Source organism: Anopheles bellator, chromosome 1, assembly GCF_943735745.2.
Source record: "Anopheles bellator chromosome 1, idAnoBellAS_SP24_06.2, whole genome shotgun sequence".
In the NCBI taxonomy this organism is placed as follows: Eukaryota; Metazoa; Arthropoda; class Insecta; order Diptera; family Culicidae; genus Anopheles; species Anopheles bellator.
The window spans coordinates 12,229,718-12,254,000 of record NC_071285.1 but is presented as its reverse complement, the minus strand read 5'-3'; the positions used below and the strand labels follow the sequence as shown (position 1 = coordinate 12,254,000).

Here is a 24,283-nt window from a genome sequence, read left to right as displayed (position 1 = left end):
GACCACTCGGACGGCGCCTCTAAAGCAGTGGAATTTTGCCAGTGTCCACTGGCGGACGCTTCCTGTTGAATGTCTCAACTCGCCCCGGGCAAATGATTTCGTATCTGCTGCCCTGGACTTGCTATCTATAAACATCTATGAGCCGTGTTATTGTTTTGACTTTGACCGACGGAACCAGTCGTGGCGGGTCGTGGCGAAAGAATTTCGCCCAATTCCACCCGGCCACAGCTGACGCACATTCGTTTATCTGCTCTTGGGCAACCAGAAGAAAGGAAGAAAATTACCAAACCCATCACCGATCGAGCGAGCGATGCGTGATCGCGATCGATCGGCAGCAAGTTGCTTCAGATTTGTTTAGATTGCCTTTTCGCGTTTTGTTTGGGAAAAACGAAATTGCATGAGAAGGCGATAAATAAAAAGGGGAATCAAGAAGTAATTAAATGTGGTGCGCCCAGAACCCGGTCGACCCGGTCTGCTACGGTGCCGGCCGGCCGGCCGGCTGCTGCTGGTGTGGCAGATTGAATTTTCCCATTTCCCGCACATGCTGGTCTTGCGCTTGGGAAAATAAACAAATGCCATCGGTGGGCGCCCAACCCCCGGGTCCAGTTACTGATGGTAGACAATGAAGAATCCGAAAAAAGCCAACAGAAAAGTAAATGCCGACAGATCAGACCACAGACTTGACATGGACAATGGACTTTTGTATTGGGGGGGGGAACACTGTTATCCCGCAGATTTCGTCGCCAATTTCGTCGCGTGTTTCGAAGTGGAGATCAACAAACAGAAAACGGCACCAGGGCTTTCCACCCGGGGCAAACTCTGCGCCAGATGTGGGGATTTCATTAGCATCGTCAACGACACAAAACGGGGCCAGATTGTTGATTGCTGAGCAAGCCGAAAAAACAAATTCGGCAAAGAAGTAGAACGATCGGAGTGCTTTCCGACAATCAACACTTAACGATCACGATGGGGAACTGTGGCTCGCGTTAAAATTGTCCTCTAGAGTCACATTAAAACTCCGCCGGAGGGTTAAGTGGAGCACGATTCAAAACTGTTGCCGACATGTATCGGATCGTCAAAAGGATCGCCCCATCTCGATCGTCACAATCGCCCACCCCCTTTTGATCTTCTTAACAGGAAATGTTGGTGAAAACCCGAAACACAGAGCAACTCAGTTGCCGTGCCGTAACAACCATAAACCACCGTGGATCCTCTCTCTCTCTCTCTCTCTCTCGGTGGCGTTACAAAAACGGGACACGATCGATATTTTTGGGAACCAGTTTTTGACAGGCCGCCCAGGCTCAGATCGACACAACGCCGGTAGTACCGCCGATTGGTTATGCAATCTGCGCAAGATGCAAAGTGGAACACACATCGTTTCGTTAGACGATTTTTCACACCATAAACCTCGCAGCATCTCTGGCACGCGTGCCATCTTTAGCCTATTTTTGTGCCGGAAAACGCGCATAACAAAACTCTCGTCCCGTCGGGACAGGAAGTGCACGACTATCCGGCGCGACATTAGTAACGGCAGCGGCGCTAATCCAAACATTAACCTACAAACATGGAAACGGGAAGCACGTTGGGCATTTTAATCGTTAATGGTTTAAGATGGTGCCGCACAAAATGGCAAATGAACGCGCGTGGCCTTAATGAAGATGTTCAAATAATGACCGTTTATTGAAGATCAATCTTCGGGCGTCCGACACGAAGACGTCATCGCACAACGTTCCGAAAGAACAGTTTTGAGGTTCAAGGAAAGGTTCACCTCTGCGGACACACTCTGGACCTCTTTCCTCGGTATGGATTTAAATCACAATTTGCATAGATGATCGCGTGTGATGCCGCACATGAAGTTAATTATAACCATCTTCCGAGCGATCTTCTTCTCTAGCGCTCGACCGCCTTCAGTCAACTTGTCACATGTCGTCTTTAGTAGTCGCTTTTTCCGCGATTCTGACGAGCTGGAAAGATAATGAAGGACACGACGTAGCGCCTGCCTGAGATGATGGCGATCGTACGGTGCCGAACCAAACCAATAAGTAGTTGGTTGTGGCAGAAGAGATGCGTTTTCTAAAAATAGCGTTCTGTCGCCACGGTCGCGCTGTTCCTGGTTCCCCGAGGAGATGATCGAGCGCACACACCGGCCAGGTCGAAGTTGTTACTTGAACTCTAGAACTATTCTCCGTCACGTGAAGACCAATGGCCGAAAGAAAGGCCAACCTCGAGATCTGCTTGGTAGGGCTTGCTCATACCATCTAAAATTGGTCTACCAACGACGACGACGACGAAGTCGTTTACGGTGTATTTACTCTGCCGAAACCACCAGATGTAGATGGAACCGTCTTCGACCAAACAGCGCGATCGCCAGACGGGTTTACTTCGCGCTGGGCTGGACACATCTCCAGCTGTCAAAAATAGGAACTTTACCAGCCCCAGCCTTTCACACACGAGAGCACTTCCGCCGCCAGGGACGGACGGACCCAGGCCAGTGTGTGGCCTCGGGGACGGTCGTGCCGGCCGCGAACCGACAGACAGGCAAATGAAATCGTTCCTAATTGCGGCGTGTTCGAAGCGATAAATCAGTTCGCGTCTCAAGAGCAAACATCTCCCGGGCCGGTCAATATCTTGGCGATGGCCAATGGCGATTGGCCGCTTCCCGACGGTCCTCTGCGTTTCGCGAACTGACCCCCTCCCCGGACAGGAAGTTTTGCACAAAGTACCCCCTCACGCAGTATGTGACAATTGTGATTGAGAAGTGCTTCGCTGAATCGCAAACGTCTCATGGTAATGTAACCTTTCTTTGACTGAAAATGGACCACGAATGGGAGACGTTTGCCCAGTGCACACGTAGACGAGTAATTTCTGCAAGTCTCTTGGCGAGTTCCTGAGCTCCTTTCTAATTGAGGAGCATCGTTAGATTGGTCGTTGCAAAAATGCCGCTTCAAAGCCACCTGGTATCACCCTACCACCATCTGGCCACGCTTATGCAAACAACCTTCTTGCCGATCTCGCTTCGGCGGGCTACGACCGAAACAAACAACATTAAACGGCGGCTCACTCCAACCTTCACCGAACACATGGCGCATGGCGGTTTGCAAAATGTTGGCCACCATACCGCGGAAAACGTTTGACTTTGCCCACAAAACCCAGAGCACCAAACACCAGACGCCTGAAGCCCTTCTTTGGGTTGGCAGCGTAACAATGGCGTAATAGATAGCTGATGAAATAGGCGCGCACGTGGACATTAGCAGAGATTGATCAATTTCTAAGGAACCGGCAGCGCGGCGGCACCGGTTCAAATTTGGTTCGCAATGGACATTAACTGCCTGGGCCCGCCGTAATGGACACACGCCAGCAGCGCCACTTAAACCGTGAGCGGCACGACGTCACCAGTAATTAATCTTCGTCGGAGTTTTGCTCTTCAAAAGCGTGGCCCTCTCTGCAACTCATAATTTCCCTTCAATTCGTGGTAGTTTTCTCGGGACACGTGAAGATACGTCTGCCTCCAAACTCAACTCAAGTTCCACAAATCATGGTAACGAAATCGAGCTCGATCGTCCCGGTCACAGATTGACAGCACGGATAGAGTTGCGTGCTACTGTGCACGTAATTCCGTACCAAGCCCAGTGACCGGCAGCATTTGCATATAATGCTATAATGCAAGATTCTCGCCCAACACGAGAATGATCAGGGTTGATCGTGAGAGGTGGCGGTAAATTGTACAGGTTCACCCCCAACGAGGGTAGCTAAGCCCGTCAGAGTGGGGATCATCCCAAGGGGACTTTGGCGAAAGCCAGAGAGCCATGAGAAATATGACCGATCAGTTTGGAGCGATAAAGAGCGTATACTTAACAAAAAAAAACGGTGTACGACGCGATGATCTCGGGCCGCCCTGGATCCGCTCTACAAACACTCTAAGTGCCGGTGCCACAAGTGCACCGTTTTAGGAGGCCACGTTCCGGAACGGAGCCCAACTAAGTGGCCACCCGAACCCGGACTCCCGGGGTGGAGTTGTGTTACCGTTGGGTTGGCGATCGTTAGAAGGAGGTGTCATTGCCCAAACCGTACCACCCCACGGTTCACGATCTCCGATTTCACCCGAGTGTCCGTCTCTCTGCCATAAGTGACAACCCTGGTAGGGTAGATAATACTAAAACGGTGTTACTGCTAACGGTGGCAAAAGCCAGGCAGGATGTCACCTGGGGTACAAATGGTGTTGTAATACACTGTTAGCCGCCTTGTAGTTCCTGTCGTGCCATCGGATAGCTTAATTTTACCAACATTCAGCATAAGATACACACGAAATATCTTTCTGCACATGTCACCAGTCGAGGCAGGTAGCGAAAAGAGTGCAGTTTACCGTTGTCGTATGCACATTATCTAAGGTACCGGAAGGAGTGCAACACGAAACGCGTGGCATGAATTATGATGTGTCGTCGAGTCGGGAGTGCTTTTGCGTTGCTACTGGGCCCATTTGAGAGCCGTCGTCACGGTGTGCATGGGTTAAAGACGTGCATTTGCATGCTCATTTGTGTGGACCTTCGCCGGCGAGACGAGTGTGTGGAAGTCAGGTCAAGGAGCGCACGAACTGTAACGTCGTATCGTGTTTAACTGCCTTAAACAGCTGTTCACGATTTGAGGCCAGACACGGTCCACAAATCCATAAATTTGACAGATAGACTAAGAGCCTACAAAACGGGCCATGTGTCGGAAACACAAAACGTTCTGTTGTAAAGGAGAGTTTGATTGATTTTCGAGGTCCGTTGATGACTCATAGAAAAACATGGTTTTGGGGAAACGTTATAAAAAGGCAACCGATAGCTGGGTACCAGATTGATTGCTTTTACGCGACTGGATAGTGTGTCCGGTTCGAAGGGGGAACTGGTTTTTGGGATTAACACTATACGCACTAGTGAAATGACGCATTCACAGCTCCCCAATGACTCACAACATTCTACAGTGGCGAGAGTGCGTCTGGGTCCAGTCACTCCTCACGACAATTAAAATACACCGCACAGGAGTGGACCAGAACCGGGCCCCTGAAGAAAGCCCAAGGGATCGCGCTCGGTAGACTACTGATCGTTTGACGCGCACTTCTTATTGAATCTGGGTCACCATCATCATGATGCGGTGCAGTTGTGCCAACAGACCAACCAACAAAGAACACAATGGCCGCAACGTCCTCTTCTTCCCGGTTCGGTTGATTTATTGCAATAAGCATCGCCACACGCGGCAGCTGGCCCACATGGTTTGAATATAAATTAGGGAGGTACTCCCCGAAAGGGCCGTCCGCCAGACGCCCATCGTTCCTTCGCATCTCCCATCAATTTATCACCCTCCAAAAAGGCGCCGAAAGGTAGCCCCGCGATCGGTGATCAAGTTTGGCGCTTGTGAAGTGTTTATTGTTTCTGGGGGTCTCTCCAATTGTTACGCACGAAAATAATTGCCGCATTTCACAGCATTGAACAACAAACGGCTCCTCGTCGGATATGCGCCATTAACCGGCGCGTTAGTTGGTCAATTTACCCGCAATGGTTGAGAGGGAGAGAGAAACGATCGACAGTTACATTGGCCTACGAAGCGCTAGTTACGTCGTTTTGTTACGACCACACGAAATCGGACATCTTTGCCAAAATGCCTACTGTACGACACCACAACCAACCTGACCAACCTGACGTTAGCTTTAAATTATTCTAAAGCAGTGCCAGGCCAGCGAAGAAAGTACCCTGGTGCCCCAAAATCGTGCGCCAGGATTTAGGTTACTGCTGCTGTACACTTTAGACGGCAGATTACGCCGGTCGCTTACCAATCGTCTGCCAGACTACGGATTGACCCCGGTCTTCGAAAGTAAACTTCGAGAGCATTCTACGCGAAAGTGCCACTCTTGGCACGGCATCAAGACGTTGAAGGACCCGCTGGGTGAAAGCCCTTCACCGCGGACACGGTCTGCATAAATTTGGCAATCTGCTGCACCAACTGGAACACGGGAACTATCCCCGCCGCCAGGGGGGGGATTGACGCATGATGGTGCACCGATGGCAAAGGATGGGATGGGCCGGCTGTCGGCTTGATGTCTGATGACGATGGGTTCGGCAGTGCCTATAAGTAGATCGATACTTTCGCCGGTTGTTTGATGGTGAAAGTGACCTGTTTCGGACGCCACCATAAACCAGCCCAATTTCGCATTGAAGACGTCAATCATGACGGGCTCATCTATGCAAATTTGGCGGAAAGGAAGCGGTTCCTCTCAAGGACTCATATTTTATGTGAAAGACATAAAATAAATATCTTAGCCCAAGTCCAACATAAAGCATAATTGGGGCACACATATTATGAAAAAGGAAAACCAGTATTCCATGTTAGACACAATGGAAACGGTTAAGGCAAAATCGACCCTAAAGAGATGTTACTACAAAGAGAAAATCAAACTGGCAAAACAAACAAAACAAAAACCAGGAAAGAATTTCGCCAACATTAACAAATTAGCTACCGAGAAAGAGAGCAAAAGAAAGAGAAACAGAGAGAGAGAGAGGGGAGATAGGGTTGTGCAAAAGTATTCGATGCGCAATTACCGAATTTGCACGGCAAATAATCGAATGCCCGGTAGCAACTGTGAAGACTTTGGCCAATCAGCACGCCAGAAAGCACCGTTACGCAACAGAACGTCTTTGGGCCACCTTAGCTGGAGAAGTTGGACACGCCGGAGGAACTCCAGCTTCTCAGAAATGGCAAACCGTATCCAGCCGGCCGGACGGTCCCAACCTTTACCCTGCAGCTAAAAGCGAAGCATGTTCCGATTAAGGAAGCAAATCATTACGCTCTTCTTCACGGAACCGTTTGACGGGATGTCCTCCTACTGCTGGTGGCCGGTGAAGCCCCGGTCACCGATGGAACACCGACCTCTCGCGGGGAACCCTGTCGGACCGTGATTCAAGGTCAGCGGAGAGGATAACACCTAAAGAAATACCGCAAGCAAGCCGACGACCTCAAGATGGGATTCATTTGCCGGAGTTGAAGAAACCGAATGGCCAAAAGAGAGACAGCACACGCGAACGCGAACAACGCGGCTTGGTTATGGCGTATGGTTGACGCCATAGGCCCCTCGAGAACGATCGCCAATAGAAGGTCGAAGTAAAGGGTGAATGTGAGAACAGCAATCCATAAGCACGGCTCGGCAACGGCCATTAAAGTCTCGGTGTGCGCAAGAGCATAATGTCCAGCCTCAGTCGAAGGCGAAGAAGACCAGCAAGGCCACGCCACGTTCCAGCGGCAAGGAGAGATGAATGTCACTGAGAAATGAGTCACGCTTCCGCCGAAAGTTTTACGACTTTTGGACGCCTTGGCCAGCAGGCAAACCAGATGGCGATGGCACAGTCCGGAAAACGACAAATCGTCTGCGCGAACACGGCAATAAAACTCCAAAGCAATTAATTGGCTTACAAGTTCTGACGAAAGCATTGGACTGGAACTGCCACTGTGATCACCGTACACGATCGTCACACACGAGCCCCGAAAGGCCACTCCGAAATCAATGAGCGTTTCGCTGTTGAGTTTTACAACTTCTACAAATAAACCAGTTTGGGGATAAATTTTTGTTTTTAATAGGAAAATATTTTTACGGCCCCGTTATCCCGCCAGCCCGGGATCCGGGATCGGATTAGATGTGATTACGTTGAAGACCAAACTTTTGCCACTTTCGATTATTAACGAGCGTCCCCCTGGCATTTTCGTTGGGCAGCATTGGGTTTTTTATTATGTGGACTTTTAACCATGCTGTGGTGCTATCGACTGTCCCGGTTTAAACCCGTTTCGGGATTCGGAATTGGATTGCATCTAAAAGTCACGGCTAGCGCGCCTCCATTGGAAGTTTGATAAATTTGTGGTTTTTGGGGCAACTTAGTCATGCAAGGATGAAAACAGGTATGCTTAGATAAATCCATTTTCTTATGATCTGGCCAGCCACCTCGGAACGGTTTCCATTAAAAACGGATCCAATTTGTTTACAATTCCCGTCCTACTATCCGACACATCTAATGCTCGTTAAGCACACCACCCACCCACCCAGTGCCGTAACGTTACTAGGATATGCAATCTCCGCTCAACATCGTGTCGAACACGGTCATTGAATTATGTAAACTTTCACCGGCTCGGGAGCGATGGCACGACGTCGCACGGCTGCACTGCGCCACTGTTCCAGTAGGTCGTTGCGAAAATCCGGTCAAACCAGTAGCCATTTTCCGGACCGATATCAAGCGTCTTCGTCGTCGTTGTCGGGTGATATCTCATCGGCCGCGTCACATTAAACGCACACTACCACGGCACTTGCCGGCACTTGGCTTCGCGTTGTTTGGTGAACCTTTCGGGAGCGAAGAAGGCTCAAAATTCCAAGCAGGACCTCTTCCAAAGGGCCTTAAGACAATTTGAAAGCCATGCCGGCCAGCCAGCGAAAAGAGAAACACGTTTCTCTAGAGGCAATCCGGGCACGATCGAGTGCAATCCTGGGTCTCCGTCTCTCAACAACAAACCCAGGAGACCAGGGAAGGTCGACCGGCCCCCGTTGTTTTGTAGCGAGTTGCTTCCTTGAACCACAAAAAACAGGTTTGCTCGCCAACTTCAGTGGGTCTTACATCTGCACTTTTCGCAACGCAGACACGACCCGAGGGCCTGTGCCGCGGACCGTTCCTTACAGGCAGTCCGGGTTGAACCTTCGGTTGACCCTTCCGAAGCAACTCTCTCCCGGGAGCGAGACCGGGTTGTCCTTTGGGCTTCCCAACGTGTGTGGCTCCAATTTTTTGCCCAATGTGTTGGCGCCTAAAAATAAAACACACGAGAGACCCAAAGTGTTCCGAGAACACGTTTTTAAGCCTACCATTAATTCGGCAAGTTCTGTGGCACGGAATGAAGTGGTTAACAGAGCATCGCCTCAAAACGGGATGGACCGTTCCCCGGTGGGTGAAGCCCGAGCGAGAGGGAAATGAATTTCCCGACACAACCGGCCAGGCGCAAAGGTGGGAGGAAAATCCGTTGATTGGGAAGGCCAACAACGTGCGAAGGCCCCGCACGTCCCTCGCCCGTGCGGTGTTGTTTACCTCTCACAAAGGCAGGAAGAGGGCGCCGCAAAAAAGCGAAACTTCCACCCGGTGCGGAAGGAAGGAAACCTGATGCGAAGAAGCGCAATCTTGGCCGCTCCCGAACCGGCATCGGCCACCGCGTGGCCGGCCACTCTTCACGCACAGCCGAGTGGCTGGGTGGCGGCTTATGCCTTCTTTCCGGCTCACTTCGCCGGGACCGTAAGCTTCAATCACCCCCGCGGGAAGGGGCCCGTAACCAGCCGGGAAGATGATGGACCGAGCGAGAAATTTGGTGCGCGGTTTTGGTTCATTTACCGAAAACAACAGTTTTTTCTTCGGCAGAGATAGCCAAAGGTTCGCACACGCCCGGCGGTATGCCCGGCCAGTGCCGGAGCGTGGTGCGGTGGCGGCGCGAAAAACGGTTCACCCAAATTGAAGAGGAAGATTCCGGGGGGCTGGCGGGGTGGCATTCTTTGGTGATGCCGGCCGGGTAGCCGTGACCGTTGGTGGTGGTGGGGCCGGCTGTGGCGCAGATGAGTTATGGCTTCGACCACTGGCCGTCCGTTGGCGGAAGTCCGTTGAGAAGTTACTATCCGCGTTTCAAAACGCACTCTGGACGGGCACTGTGTGTGAAAAGTGCATTTTTTGGTGGGTTTGGATTTAATTTTTGACAACTTCCGCTTGGTCAAGGAAGGCCAGCACAACAACGACACAACCCTGAGAGTGGTTCCGATCTACAAAAGAAATTGCCGCTAGCATTAATCTTGCGAGAAACAAGAGAGCCGTAGGATTGAATTTACCTTTAGGACTTCGGAACGACCGGCACACTGTGATTGTCACACCAAGCACAATAGGGATTGTGTGGAAAATGGTTTCGAAGGCATTGGAATCGAAATGACTCGAGCTTTTGAACCCACTACAGTAGCTTTTGATTAAAAGCCTGTTGACTCGAAATATTTTCTCCCATTTATTTCAATTCCCAATTTCTCATTGGGGGAGCATCTTTCACGCTTAAAATAAGTACCCATAATTCTATTCGAATGTGAGAATGTTACCTGCAGAAGTCGCCAAAATTTCGGTAATAAATGCGCAACACTTTTGAATTTGGACAGATATTAGACTCTTGATATAGCTTCATCGAGTAACATGCACCCATTACCAGTTTCTCAATTAAAACGGTCAATCGTCACGGTAGGGACAGTTCAAAGCACAAGGCACAAGACATTTGAAAACAACTCACTCACCGTAACTGAAAGAATGCAGAAGGTTGCTACGATGTTTTCTGCTGAACGCTACATTCGAAGCAACACTCAGTCGCGGCCCTCTTGTGTAATCTTCGATTGTGGTTTTTAGTACCTTCACCTAAAAGGTTTCCGGCAACACATGCAGCTTTGTTATTGTTTAATTTTTTCACTTCTAGTTTGTCACTGGAGCGATTACCGATGCGTTCCTGCTTATGTGCTGAAAAACAAGAAATTTACAGATTTTCAGGCCATCAACAATTAATTCCGGAAGTACTTTTATGTTATCGCCCATTAGTTTGCCTTTGTTTCGCGTATATTGATTGTTGGACCTCAAATGGCACTGCCTTCCGGTCACTGGCTGTGCATAGATTTCATCGGTAGCGAAAGACTAAGCGTTGTGGCGGGTCGAAGGTCCTTCCCGTCGTTAACCGATCGCCACACGTCGTGCGAAAAGCGTTGGGAAGGGTTAGGCAATTAGTAGGAAACTGCCGGTCACCACTGCCCACAAACATAAAACCACACACAAACACAAACGCGTCAGAAAACCTGGAAACACGTACACACAGCGTCGGGCCAATTTTCGGTTAGGTTACACGCTTATCCACGAATAATTAGACGGAGAGCCGACCGTGTGGCTTCAGCGGGCTTCGGTGCGATGCGGCCTGGCCAGGTGCGTGGGAGCCCCACGCCAGCTATTTTCCAAATCTTCCTCGTTGCACACATGCACACGCCACCGACCGACCCCCGACACTGGGCCGAAAGGAAGTGATTAAAATATTTCCATGCACTGTTCCATGCTGGTTTGCTTCACGCGATCGACCACAAACCGTCTACCCAGTCTGACACGAGTCAGTTATTTTATGTTTTACCTTTTGGGATACGTCCTTTTCATTTATTTTATTCCACTAATTTCTACGATTGCACGTGCTTACAAATTTTCTCTACGACCCAACTCGTTCGCCTCCGTCCGCGGAACTGAGTGCGCGATCGCGGCTTGCCGGTGCATGAACCCGTTGGCGGCTCCACACGCGCTCCGGAACCGGAATGAACGCCCGGTGTTTGGGGCTGACTCGCGCTCTCAGCGCTCTCTTACTTTTCCTTGCCAGTGGAAATCTTTGTGGGGACTAGGGTCTTAACACTCAAAGGGCCCCGAAAGACAACTGCCTTTCGATTAATAAATGATAGAATTAAAATTAGAATTAAAGTCAATTAAGATAGAATTTGTTGGTATGTAAAAAGAGAGGAATTGAAGCTAAAAGTCTCTATAATACATAAGAAACAGAAACAGCGCGCTCTCGGTTCATTGTGTCTGCGCGAGCGCCATTTGTTTATTGCCGTTTTCGATGGCCTGTGAATGAATCACTCGCGACCGTTGCCATGCCGACCGGATCGTGCGGTTTGCCTAGCGATCTGTGGCTTTTAAAACCATGGACAAACGCAAAATAACGCCATTTACGATAAAATCCTATTGGCAATTTAATTGTGATAAATCAACGGCACACGTTTCGAGGCGGTTGAGCGATGCTTCAATTTTCTTAAGGAGATGAAAAAAATCGGTCCACTGTTTACCAAAAAAGAAAAGGTTTTATCGGTTCCGTTGGAGAATCATGTGGCGCAGACAAAAAATTGGCGAAATAAATACAATTTTCAACCGTTCGACCGTCGGTTGTTCACCCTGGCCTGGCTTCCCGACCCACTAGAGGCTAGAGGGTAGAGTGTTTCACTTTCTTTCGACGACTTACCCCTCGGAGATTCGGAGCGATGGCAAACAACAAGCTACCTGCGGATAGATTGATTAAAATTTCATACTCGTCTGCGTCTTCATTTTTGGCCACTGAGCCAGCCGAAGAGTGTTTCCTCTGCACCGCGAAACTGCCGTCTTCGTCACAATCCGATGGTCCCAGTCCCAGTGGTCTGTGGCTTAATTTTCGGTTCACAGTTCGCTAGGTTGTAAATTTCCGGGTCACCGTATGAATCTACGGGATGTGTGGTGTTGCTTTTGAAAACGGGGAAAATGGCAGCCTTTGACAACACTTTTACTTCCGGAAAACGGTTCTCCTCTGCCGTGTTACCCCCCGACAGGCCGATATACACTGTTGGGTATCGCTGTTCGAAAACGCATGTTTCGTGTTGATGAGCTGAAATTTATCCGCACGCTCGAAATTGTTGCTTGCGAAACACACAAAAAGTCAGTGGAAAGTTACGATTTGAAATTTCGACTTTTCCTAATGATGTTAAGTTTTCCGTTTGAACATTTGAACATTTGAAAACCGCAGTACAAATGTGTTGCAAGCTGCTTGTTTTCAGTTCTTCCAATTTCATCATTATGTTAAATTCTTAGAATATAGCAAGAGATGTTGAAGAACAAGGCGGTTGGAATGGCCCACGATCCACACATTCACTAACAAACGGCAACTGTTCGAAATTTGGGTATGAGGGCTGAAAACGCACTTAATAATTTCTTGTTTCATATTTCATATAAAATTAAAATTGGCGCAAATTAAAAAAAAACAAATATCCGTTACATAAAAACATGATGTAATTTTGGTCAGCTGTTTTCCCGTTGTGCAGCGATTGGGTGCGTAGAGAGCTGTCATTCTTTGTGTTTTGCTGTCAACAACGAAAAGGTTTCTATTGTAATTTGCGTTGTTTCTTCCGAGCACAAGAGCACAAATTCTTACTGGTTGGAGATTTAAGCATTATTAGCCCGCCGTTGTCCATCACGACTATTGGCCATCCCCCGATTGTGGTGGCCACCGACTGGGGGACTCGTTGTGGTAAGTTGGGTGTTGCCTATCAATAAAACTAGCAACAACAAGACGTGCGTAAGGCTTCTTCCGTTCCGTACGATCGGCTTAGGTGGAAAAAAGGTACCTTACTTTCGGGCACACAAACGGAAACAGCCAATCTGGCCGATGCGGAAGGGAACAGCACGATCGCGAGCACGAGTGGTAGTGTTTTGATAAGGATCATAATTCGTTCGGAGGAACCATTGTGTGTTAGTCATCCGCAGCGCGACGCGTTTGACGATTGTTTCCGACGATCGTGGCTTATCTCGTTTGGCTTTAACTGTAACCCATTAACTTTCGCTTTTACGCTCACACGGGACGCCGGATTGCTGGAAGAACGGGCCAAGTATAGTTCCTTCTCCTGAGGGGAACCAGCACAATCTGCATCCGAATCCGTGGTTTGAACTCCGTCTACGCAAACCCGTGCGTTGCGAACCGTGTCCTAAGGTTCTCGAACTCAACTTGTTCTCGCCCCGAAAATAGTGTCCACCTGTCGTGAGAATAAAAGTCCGTAAAACCGCAACGAACTATGTCAAGGGAAGGTCTCGGTTTGCCACGCGGAATCGGTCAACGGGATTACGGAGCAATGAGCAGTACGGCAGGAGGGACGGCCTCGACGGATGCCAACTTCGGGGGCTTCAGCCCGACCGAGTTCATTTCGCTGAGCGAATCGATCGCGGCCAACACGATCTTCGTGAAGCAAAGCTGGCAGTTTCTGGAGAAAGCCAACCGGACGGTCGGTACGGCCAAGGATAATCCGTCGCTGCGGGATAAAATGTATGTGCGGCGAGCGAAGTGGTTTGCGTTTGTTTGAGGCAAAACAATAATCGGTTTCGTTGGCTCTGCTCCGCAGCACCGACATCCAAACGGGAACTAACCAGCGGATTACTTCCACCACGAATGACCTACAGCGGCTAACGGTTGTCGTACGCGGCGGAGATAAACAGCAGAAACTTCAAGTGGAGAAACTGACCTCCGATTTCAAGCATGTGGTAGAGTTCTACTCCAAGAGCCAACAGGTAACCCGGCAGCTAGTATTTCTTGAAACCGGTGCCACTAACGCGATCAGTGTTGTTTCCCTTGCAGAGCATAGCGGCAAAGATGAAGCAGGTGTTTCTCGTGAACGCCTCGCAGGCCGACGATCAGGCCTCCTACGGTGTGGGTGATAGCTCGTCCGAGTTGCTGCAAAAACAGATGCAGATCCAGCAGAGTCTCCAGTTTGAGCAGGACATGCTGGTAGAGCGAGAACAGCGCTTCCGTCAGATTGAAGAAAACGTGCTGGATGTTAATGTAATCATGCAGAAACTGAGCACCCTCACCAGCCAGCAGAGTGAAGTCATTGGTACGACGTTTTTCTTTCGTTGCCACAGTACGCACCAACGATATTTTACCCTTCGTTTGTTTTGCAGACACAATCGAAAACTCGATCGGACGAACGGCAGAGAATGTGGAGGGCGGCGCCCAGGAGCTGGAGAAGGCGGCCACGTACCAGAACAGGTATCGCCGCAAGGTGCTGATACTGCTTGTGATCGCTGTGATACTAGGGCTAATCGTAACCGGCACCATTGTGTCGAAGCTTAAAAACTAAAAACTTCGGGCAAAGGGTCGGTTTACATTTTCTTTTTAAAGATTGTTTCACACGTTTCGCTCGGATGCATGAGGTGGTTGATTTGTTTGTCATTTTACCGTCTACCCTAAGCCCCCGTTTTAGCGCCATTTTTGTTTGCTTGCTTTTCCACTACTTTTTAACTATTGATTTCCTTTTTCACCCATTCCGGCGTAGCACGATGATACACAATCTCATTTCCGTGCTTACGCACTTGCATCGAATAATCAAAACAGCGTTTATGTGGTCAAGTGTTATCGAGGGGCGTTGGCGTTGAATTTGTCAGTTATTGGATAGGAAAATAAAGTTTATACACCGAATCCACGCACTCAGTTGGATGCTTTATCGGTTGAATCTTGAGTAAAACGTATCTCTGTTAACTGGTGCCTGGCACCGATGTGTAACGCTTTATTACATTCTATAACAAACGGCCAAAACAGCATCCTGAGCATTCATAAGCAACGGGCGGTTACACTAGCTAATTTCGAGTAACTGTACATTGGGAAACGCTGCGCAAACTTCAGGATGCTTCACCGCAGGAAGGATCTCAAACGTTGACCTTCGGAATGCGAGCTTATAGAGTTCGGGCATGGGTTTGATCCATCCTTTGGGGAAAATACCTCCCTTGAATTCGAAAACCCTCAGATGCCTCAGCGCCCTCAGTTGCAGGTGTGCCACTGTATCATTCTGCAAATGCAGCGAGAAAACCATTTTTGAAAGAAACGAAAAAGAAAACGGCGAAATTGTGTTCCTCCTGGGAAAAATATAATATTCACATAATTTCCAAAAAAATTTAGATACATTCTTCACGAACTTTTTGTTATTCTTAAGGTCCAATGCAAAAATTTCTTCCTCCCAGATAAAATTTCCTAAGAACGGTGGTGACTGCAGTTGCAGTTGCTGCTGTTGTTGTTGTTCCAGTTGCTGCTGCTGTTGTTGTACTGCTGTTGTTGCCGCTGCAGAGCTTTTGCTGTTGTTGCAGCTGCAGCAGCAGAGCTTCTATTGGTTTTTGCTGTTGTTGCCGCTGCTGATCAACCTGATCAACCTTCGCTGGTGGCCGCGGTGAGGAGGAGCTACTGAAATCAAACTCCACCGGCATTCGAAGAAGTGTCTCTTCATCGAAATACTCCTACACTGCAGAAATATCCTGATCGAAATATTCCTGATGTGCAGGAGTACAAACAAAAGTTCCGCAGTAAATCGTTCATGGTAATTTAAGTCCGCAAAAGTTGGAATTGGAACAATCCGAGCGTTTCCGAAGGGAAACCACACAACGTCGAGTGCCCCAGCTGAGAGACAGGTGGCGCCACTGTGGCACGCTCCGGAAAGATTCGAATTCGAATGAAACAAAAACACATCCCATTTCCGTTCAAGTAAAATAGTTTTCGTGTGTGGATATTGTTACATGCAAAATACGTATAATTACAGCGTTGCTCTCGGACGCGGTTCGTGCTGTTGCAGAAAGAATTACTATCTTGCGCGTGCGAGTTAATCGGCTAAGTACGGCCCTACGATAATAGACATGGTATGGTACACGTGTTAAGCTCCGTATCATAAATAGCGGAATTACATATTAATGGAAACCTACTAGCTACTCCCGCCTTTCTTGTCTGCCTAGTCTGGGTGCTTATGCATTTACTTTTTATAACAACTTTTACACGTGGTACACAATGATGGGGTAAAGAGTATTGCAATCAGCACGCGAACGTATAAAGGGTGCGATATGAAACAGATCGTTCCAGTGGCCAGATGGCTACTTGGACTTGCTGCTGCCACCGTTCGACGCCGTGGGGCGGCTGGCGGCCGCATTCGGTGTACCGCCGTTGGATGTTGCGCCTCCGTTGCTTGCCGCGTTGGCCCCATTCCGGCGAACCTTGATGCGCGCCTGCAGCGTGGTCAGCAGCCCGGTCAGCACGTCATGGTTCGGAATTTTCTTCGCGAACAGCAACCGCTTCACGGAATCGTCGTACGTCAGCAGGGCCACCATGTTCTGCAGCAGGAAACCTTGGCAGAACTCCAGCAGCTTCTGAGCGTTGTAGACCTGTCGGAAAGGAGCGGATCCGATTGGTTAGTGGCTGTGGCTGTGACTTCCTTCCCTCAACGGTACCTTTGCGTGTATGTACATGGCGACCACGTTGTCGATGTCGATCATCTCGGAGCAGCGGGCCTCGGTGTAGCGCAGCAGCCCCTCGAGCTGGAAGAAGCTGGCCGCCGCCATCAGCTCCAGCACGTCGCCCGCCGCCACGTCCAACGCGCTACATCCGCCACTGTACAGGAACTGCATGACCAACTGCATGAGGAACGAGAAAGGCGGTCAGACACGCGTGCCCCTCAAACCCACGTTCGCTTGCCAGTTACCTCAAAGATATGGTACCGGATGTCGTTGATTTGCACGGTCGGAGTGCCCGTTCCTTCGTTCAACTTCGAGCTCAACATGCTCTGCAAACGCGGAGATGCGGTGACGAGAACGATTTTGTGTCCGTAAAAGATGCGATTTTCCACCCTGTCAGAGAGAGAGAGGCAGATTGTGTAGTAGCCAAGTGCGGCGTGCCCAGCATTCGACGCAGGAACGCCACCTACCGGAACGTGACATCGCTCAGTTCGGGATTGTTGACGAACTTCGGATCGATGCGCGATCCGTTCGAGGGCTGCAGGACGGGCTCCTTGATCGGTTTGATCGGCTCCCAGCCGAAGCAGGTGCTGAAGATGTCGGCCAGCAGCAGCGTGGTGCCTTCCTTCTGCAAAAGCGTGGCGAGGGTTAGCAGGGACTGAAGCGCCGAGTGTGGCCCACGATCGTGTAGCACCTCCTGGACCTTACCTTGCTGTAGCGGAAAATGTTGAACAACAGCGGCAAACACTCGGTCACAAACTGTTGGCTGTAATCGTCGGGGCAGACCTGCAGAAAGTCTTGCAGCAGCTGATCGATGACCGCGTCCAGGCGCAGCTCGTGCGCGGCCGCCAGCGCGTGCATCCAGCAGTGCAGGGTCCACGGAACGCCCAGCGCCCTCAGCTCGATGGTAATATCTGCATCGACGGCGGACAGGGCAAATTAGAGCCATTCGCGGCCAGGGGCCCTAGGCACACTTACCTAGATGGTTGTTCTCCGCACTATGGTACATGGCCTCTTGAAGACTTTTGATTTGCGTTTTGTTCAGCGTCGGTGGCGCTTCCGGTTGCTGGCGGTCGAGCTGGGTGCGCGTGTTTCCGTCGCCTTCGGCCAGCATCTCCTCCAGCGACAGGACCTCGCGGCTGCCGGGGGCGAGCGGATGCGACAGGAGCTTCCGTAGCGTTACCCGCTGCCCGTGGGCTGCAGCGACCGAGATGGCACTGATTGCACGGGAACGAGAACGGGCGGGTTAGACCGGTGGTCAGGGTGAGGGAAGCCGCGGGGACCTACCTGTAGCAGCCACGCTGGGCCGTGCCGGAGAAGCAGAGCAGGTCCTTCTGTTGGGTGGACAGGAACGCGTGGGCACCGTGGGCGAGCAGGAGCGACACGACCTCGACGATGCCGGACCCGCTGGCCACCTGGAGCGGTGTCAGGGTGCACTTGTCCTCGCTCAGCCGGGCGCCCCCCTCGACGCGGGCCTTCCGCTCGAGCAGGATCCGCAGCGCCTGGTAGTTGCCGCGGGCCGCCGCAAACGTGACCGCCGTCCAGTGCTGGGTTTCCGGGTGGATGGCGGGACAGCTCGGGTGGGCGCCGCAGGCCGGCACCTCCACGTTCGGGTCGGCGCCGGCCTCGAGCAGCGTCTGGATGGCCGTCTCGTCGTTGCGCACCGCCGCGATCATCAGCGCCGTCATGCCCTGGTGGTTGAGCGTGTCGTAGCGGGTCGTGGGCGGCACGAGGGACAGCGCCTGGATCAGCAGTTCCGGCCGGCCGGTCAGCATGAGCCGGAAGGCCAGCGCGTACGTGGCCCGCCGACCGCACTCGCTCGAGTCCTCCTGTGGGGAGTTAGAATGTAAACAGTGGTGGCCTTTGACAGCAGCTGTCAAACTTACGATGCTGCCGGTGGTGGATGTGGACGAGTTCGAGGATAGTGAACCGTGCAGGGGCTGCGTTTGGCCGGAGTGATTGGACGAGGTGCCGACGAGGCTGTGGGCCTGCGAGAGGCCACCACCCCCGCAGCCGGTGGTCCGCTTGGAGGGCAGCTCCTCCTCGGAGGCGATCAAACGCGGCGGACAGTCGACGCCCGGGAGCAGCAGCCGGGCGGCCTGCATGATGTCGTCCTTGTCGATCAGGAGCGCGTGCCGGTACTCGGCGTGCGCGGACGAAACCCGGAGCCACTCGACGAGCGGCGGCAACACGACGTACGCCCGCTCGTAGCACAGCTCCTGGATGTTGTTGACCACCGCGCCACCGGTGCCGCCGCTGCCGCCACCACCGCCCGAGGTCACGCCGACGTCGTTGTGTTCGAGCTGGGAGCAGCGCATGAAGTAGAACAGCACCCGGAACGCGGTCTGCGAGAGGGCGACGTGCTGGCTGCGTTGCTGCGCCCGCCCGACCAGGTCCTTCAGCTCGCCCAGACTGCCGACGCACGTCGTAAGCAGGCACGGCTCGAGGGCACTCGAGCTGCTGGCGGGGCCACCGCTGGCCGAGTTGATCGACGATTGACTAGCCCAGCGGGGCATCGTGAGGGCTCCGGATGCGACTCGGCCCGCGTTCAGATGGGCGTACGGTTGCAGCAGGCCCCACAGATCCCCGGAGCCGGCGATCGCGTGCTCGAGCCCGGTGGCGGTCAGGGCCGCCGACTGATCCGCGGCCGCCGGCAAACACTGGAGGAAGATCTCCTCCAGCAGGTTCTCGAGCCCGGCGCACAGATACACCGCGGCGTACTCGTGCACGAAGCGGCCCAACCGGGCGTCGGCCATCCACCGGTGGAAGCGCCCGACCGGCAACTGGAGACCGGCCCGGGACGATTTGCTCTGCCGGAGCGCACTGTCACCGGGCACCGCAAACATGGCCGCTGCCCGGAGGCACGCCTTGATGCACGAGTCGGACAGGGCCGGCGAGAGGACGATCCGGAAGGCGCCGGCCACCTCGTGCTTGGAGCACAGGCCCAGACTCCCGGACAGGCGCTGGACTTCGCGGGCGACCCGCACCAGGGCGCGCTGGAGCAGATAGCCGAGCCGCGGCACCGCCTCGACCGATACGCGCTCGGCGTAGTCCCGGCAGCGGCCGGTGCGGATCACGCGCAGGACGCAGTGCTGGCTCCACGGCGGGTGCTGCAGCTCCACCAGCCGGTTGTGTGAGTCCACCCACACGAACTCGTCCGCGCTCGTCACGTTCGTGTTGACCGTCTCCAGGGAGCTGTAGCGCCCGAGCCGGTTCCGCACCGGTTCCGAGCTCTCCGAGCCCGCGCTCAGGCTACTGTACGTCGAGGTGGACGTGTGCGAGCGCATCGTCAGCTGCTGGATCGCCATCTTGATGTCCTCGAGGCCGCCGCCACCCCACGGGATCTTGGCTGGGGTCGCCCGGTGCCGTGACCGCGAGTGGTTCGAGCTGGCCCGCGACCGGGCACTCCGGTTGGTAACGCCCGCCGCCAGCCGATCCTCCGGCAGGGGCCCCAGTGGCCCCCCGGCTCGGTTGCCGCCGCCCGGGGAGCTGCTCCCGTGCCCCGTATCGGACATGCTGGCGTGGCCGGACGAGCGGTTCTCGTCCGACGAGCTGTGGCACTCGTTGACCCGCTGCAGCCCCCGGAAGTCGTGCGTTCCGGCGTGATGGTGAGACCGCGTGATCCCCAGCGCACCACCCTTGGACTGAGGGCCCGGGCCCGGGCCTCCACCACCGCCGGGCGCCGGATGGGCTCCGCCACAATCGGACGGCGGTGGGTGGTGGTAAGCGGCCGGTACCGCGTGGTGGCTCTGGGGCGAGAAGTGCTGCTTCAGGTGGCTGACGCTGCTGGCGTTGCTGGAGCTGTTGCTGTTGCCCGCACCGACCTGTTCGTTGATCGTCGTGACGCTGCTGATCACGGCCCCCGCTAGCCGCTTGCCGTTCGCCAGCTCGTTCGAGCCCGTGCCCGTGGGGGCCCCGCTGAGCAACGACTTGTCCAGGCCCGAGCTCACCATCGCCGGCTGCGCCTTCACCGGGGAGCTCTGCACGGTCAGCTTCGTCGGGCCCGACACGGACCGATGGGGACCGCCCGCTGATTGCTGCTGCTGCTGATGGCCGGCGTGGTGCTGTTGCTGCTGCGGGTGATGCTGATGATGCTGCCCTCCGTGCTGCTGCTGGTAGCCCCCACCGGTGTGGGCCACTGGTGGATGCGATTTCCTGTCCGTCGCTAGGGCCAGTGACTTCCCGTCCCGTTCGCTGGATGGCGCGTACGCCGGGTGGCCGTTCTCCGAGAGCTGCCCTCCGGGCTGGCTTGTGGGGGACAGGCTGTAGTTACGGCTGTAGCCATCGTTCGCGGAGACCCCGCCCGTCGGACGGAGTGCGATCTCCTTCGAGATCCTGGGTGCGGGCGTCGCGACCGCCGGACTCTGGATACGGGCGCCGGGCGAAGCGATCGGATTCGACGAGGCTATGTAGTGGTTGCCCGGGGACAGACCATTGCCCGGGAAGCTACAGCCGGCCACTGTACCACCCCCACCCGACCCACTGTGGCTTGCGGTGGCGCCGGCGGCCACGCCGTTGTTGGTGGTGGCGGCCAGACCGATGCTGCTGCTCTGCTGGCTCGCGCTGTTGTTGTGGTGCGGTGGCGAGCTGACCTGCCCGTTCGCCACGGCTGTCCCCGACGGTCTGTGGGCGAGGAGAAGAGAGGGAAGAAGATCGCAAAAGTGCATTAGAATGGGACGCCATGATGGACGGAAAGGTAGATCTCAGTGGTGCCATGTTCCAAGTGCCAACTCCCCAGTACCGTGCCCTCCAGTTCTGCACGAAGCTCCAGTCGAACGGGTCCCCGACGTCGTCCTCGTACTCGGCACCGGCACCGGCCCCTCCCTCCGGGCCGCCGTCCTCGAACACGGCCTGCACGATGTCGGTGGCGACCTTGAAGCTCTCCTCGATCTTGATGTGGATCACTCCGTCGACGACGCTCTCGACGAACGATGGCAACGGTGACGGTGACGGTGACGGCTGGTCCGTCACCGTCCCCACCGTCTTGTCCACGCGCCGTATCTCCACCACCTGCGTGTGGTTCCGTTTCGCTTCCGGTGGCGGAGGCACTGCACCGGTCCGGTCCGGCACCGCGCTGACCGGAGCGGCGCCAGCCGATCGACTCTTCTCCTCGAGCACCGACTTGAGCTGCAGCATAAACTCCTTCCCGGGCTTCGGGCTGGGGGCGGGGGGCTTCTCGAGGGCCTCCCGCACCGTTGGCGGCTTGACGCCGCCGTCGCGCTGGAGCTGCATCTTGACCGACTCCTCGCAGAGGCGCGCCGCGTGGAACACGTTCAACTCACTGGCCTTCGGGGGTGGAGGCGTACCGGACAGGGGTCGCGGCGGAGGCGGTGCCGGCCGCGACTTATCGCTCTTCCGGTGTGCGATCGAGTCCCCGAAGTAGATGATCACCTTGTGGTCCTTCTGCCGCTCGATCTTGTTGCCACCGGCGGCCCGCGGCCGGCCCTCGTGCGGCACGGACGGAGGGGGCGACGGTGCCAGGTAGCTGTAGTAATCGTCGTCACCGTCGTGGCGACCCCCGTCCTCCTCCGTCAGGTTGTTGGTGCTCTTGATCATCTTCGAGCCCATCGCGCTCGGTTGGTAGTAGTGGCGATTGGTGCTCGGTATCTCGTTGTAGCTTTGGGCCTTCTTCATCCGGACACCGCCGCCCCCCGGCGGCTGGCGGGGCACTTGCCGGTCCGGGAAGCACTCCTCCGGGAAGTCGGCCTGCGAGGTGCGCCGGCGCAGTATGAAGTTATCGTTGCGCGTCAGCTTCGAGTTCTTGCAGTACTTCGACTGTGGCTCGCGATCCCGCGCCGGATCGCGATCGGCCTTCGACGGGGCGGGCTTCACCCGCAGCTTGTAGCCCCGCAGCTCCCGGCACAGACTGCAGGTGCAGTCGTCCGTACAGATCATCGTGCGGTTACACTGTGGCTGGCTGGCGATTGATTTGTGGTTCCGCGGCCATAGGGCTGCGATTGTTTATGAGACCTAAATGATGGGTTCCGCGGGGCGCACACACGGAAGCCAGAAAAAGAAGCGAGACACGTCGTTTAGCAGAGGCAACCGGAGGACGGTGGAACGGTCCGCTGGAGTAGCACGCACGAAACAATACGGTCCGGCCCCCATAAGTATGACGAATGGAGGTCTGTGGAGTCTGGGAGGCCGCCGAAAGCACTTCGCAACTACGACACGTACTAGCTGGCCGGGCTCGGTACGCTGGGTCGATTGTCCGATCGGGAAAGTGCAATCGCCATATTTTGTGCCACTTTATGAGCACGGACCCGACGCAGGTCCGCAGGTGTCTCCGGTTTCTCCGATTGAGACATGGCGTGCCGGCCGCACCGTGGACGAACCAGAATGCCAGCTGGCTGCTGACTGGCTGATCGTGAGCCTACTACGTTCGACCAGAAACCCAACCGATCGTTTTTTGGGCAAAACGGAGGCACCGAGGTGGACTTCTGGAGAGTGACTAGTACGGTGACACCTTCGTGTCTAGGGCAATCGTGGAGATCAAGATAACCAGATCCTTGGACCGGACTTGGGCAACCGGAGTTCCCAAACCGGGACCTGCTTCCCGGTGCCGGCAAAAAAAACGACTAATTCTCCATCATACACCGCCTCACAGCTGCGCCACGCGTTTTGCTTTGCGTGATCGGCCATCGGGTAACGGAAGGTTGCGGCCCCACTGCCACTTGGTGGAAAAGATTTGCAGCACAATTTATTGGTCCATTCATTGATCGCCGTGTTGGCCGTGGGTTAGCGCACCCGGTTCTGGTTTATCGGCCACCTGGGACCTTCTCTCCCTCTCTCTCTCTCTCGCTCTCGCTGATAGGATCGCAATTTCTTAATTAGTACCGGGCAGGGTTGTGGGCAGTGAGGAATAAATAAGGGCCCAGGAATGGGTGCTCTTTCCCAGGAAATTCCAACGCGATCGAAGTCCACCGACGACCGAAAGGCGCAGCTAATCCCCAGAGGCGAGCATGAGATATTATTAATTCTAATGTGCAATTGTTCCGCGCTGTGACATCTTGTAACCGCACTCGGGTGTCTGACACGGCCGCCAGGCAGGTCGCCTTCCCCTTCGAGCCGCCTGTGTCTGTGCGCCTCGGTTTCGTAACGATGCCTGAGTGCTGTCGGATCGGATCGGACAACACTTGACAGTGGGCTCGGCGCGAAGCGTGGGCTTTGGCCGTACAAATTAGCGGTGCCCGAAAAACGAATCACAATTGTAAATCTTCTCCCTACATCCACTTAGATGGGCGACAACGCACCGGTTTGCTGGGCCAAGCTGGGTGCACGCGCGTACGAAACGGTGCCCTAATTGAAACTAATGGTGCCATAAGTTTTGATTTTGTCCCACCGACGGGTCGGGTCTGGAGCCCAGTTAAGGGCCGCACGTCAGGGCCCGCGGTTAGATATCGCTTCATTAGGTCGCGAGCGCGCAGACTCCTTATATTGACGTGCGACTGCCGAGAGAC

General features: G+C 53.9%; 2 protein-coding genes across 3 annotated transcripts; one reads left to right on the top strand and one right to left on the bottom strand.

Annotated features, from left to right (window-relative positions):
• The first annotated feature begins 12,951 nt into the window (after nt 1–12,951).
• On the top strand, nt 12,952–15,043 carry LOC131216123 (syntaxin-12). 2 transcript variants are annotated; one of them, XM_058210536.1, is made up of 6 exons: nt 12,952–13,095; nt 13,444–13,505; nt 13,591–13,884; nt 13,961–14,126; nt 14,194–14,449; nt 14,517–15,043. In XM_058210536.1, exons 3-6 carry the CDS (start codon nt 13,637–13,639, stop codon nt 14,693–14,695), a joined length of 849 nt encoding a protein of 282 aa, XP_058066519.1. In that variant the 5' UTR covers nt 12,952–13,095; nt 13,444–13,505; nt 13,591–13,636; the 3' UTR covers nt 14,696–15,043. The 2 variants fall into 2 exon arrangements, with proteins under 2 accessions (XP_058066519.1, XP_058066518.1); XM_058210535.1 differs by lacking the exon at nt 13,444–13,505.
• Nucleotides 15,044–16,466: 1,423 nt separating this feature from the next.
• Nucleotides 16,467–22,718, bottom strand: LOC131215033 (uncharacterized). Its single transcript, XM_058209409.1, has 9 exons — nt 21,565–22,718; nt 18,710–21,446; nt 18,111–18,652; nt 17,802–18,040; nt 17,532–17,737; nt 17,294–17,451; nt 17,072–17,216; nt 16,821–17,003; nt 16,467–16,754 (listed from the first exon to the last, which is right to left on the bottom strand). The coding sequence occupies exons 1-9, from the start codon at nt 22,716–22,718 to the stop codon at nt 16,467–16,469; spliced, it is 5,652 nt and encodes a 1,883-aa protein (XP_058065392.1).
• Between the last annotated feature and the right edge of the window lie 1,565 nt (nt 22,719–24,283).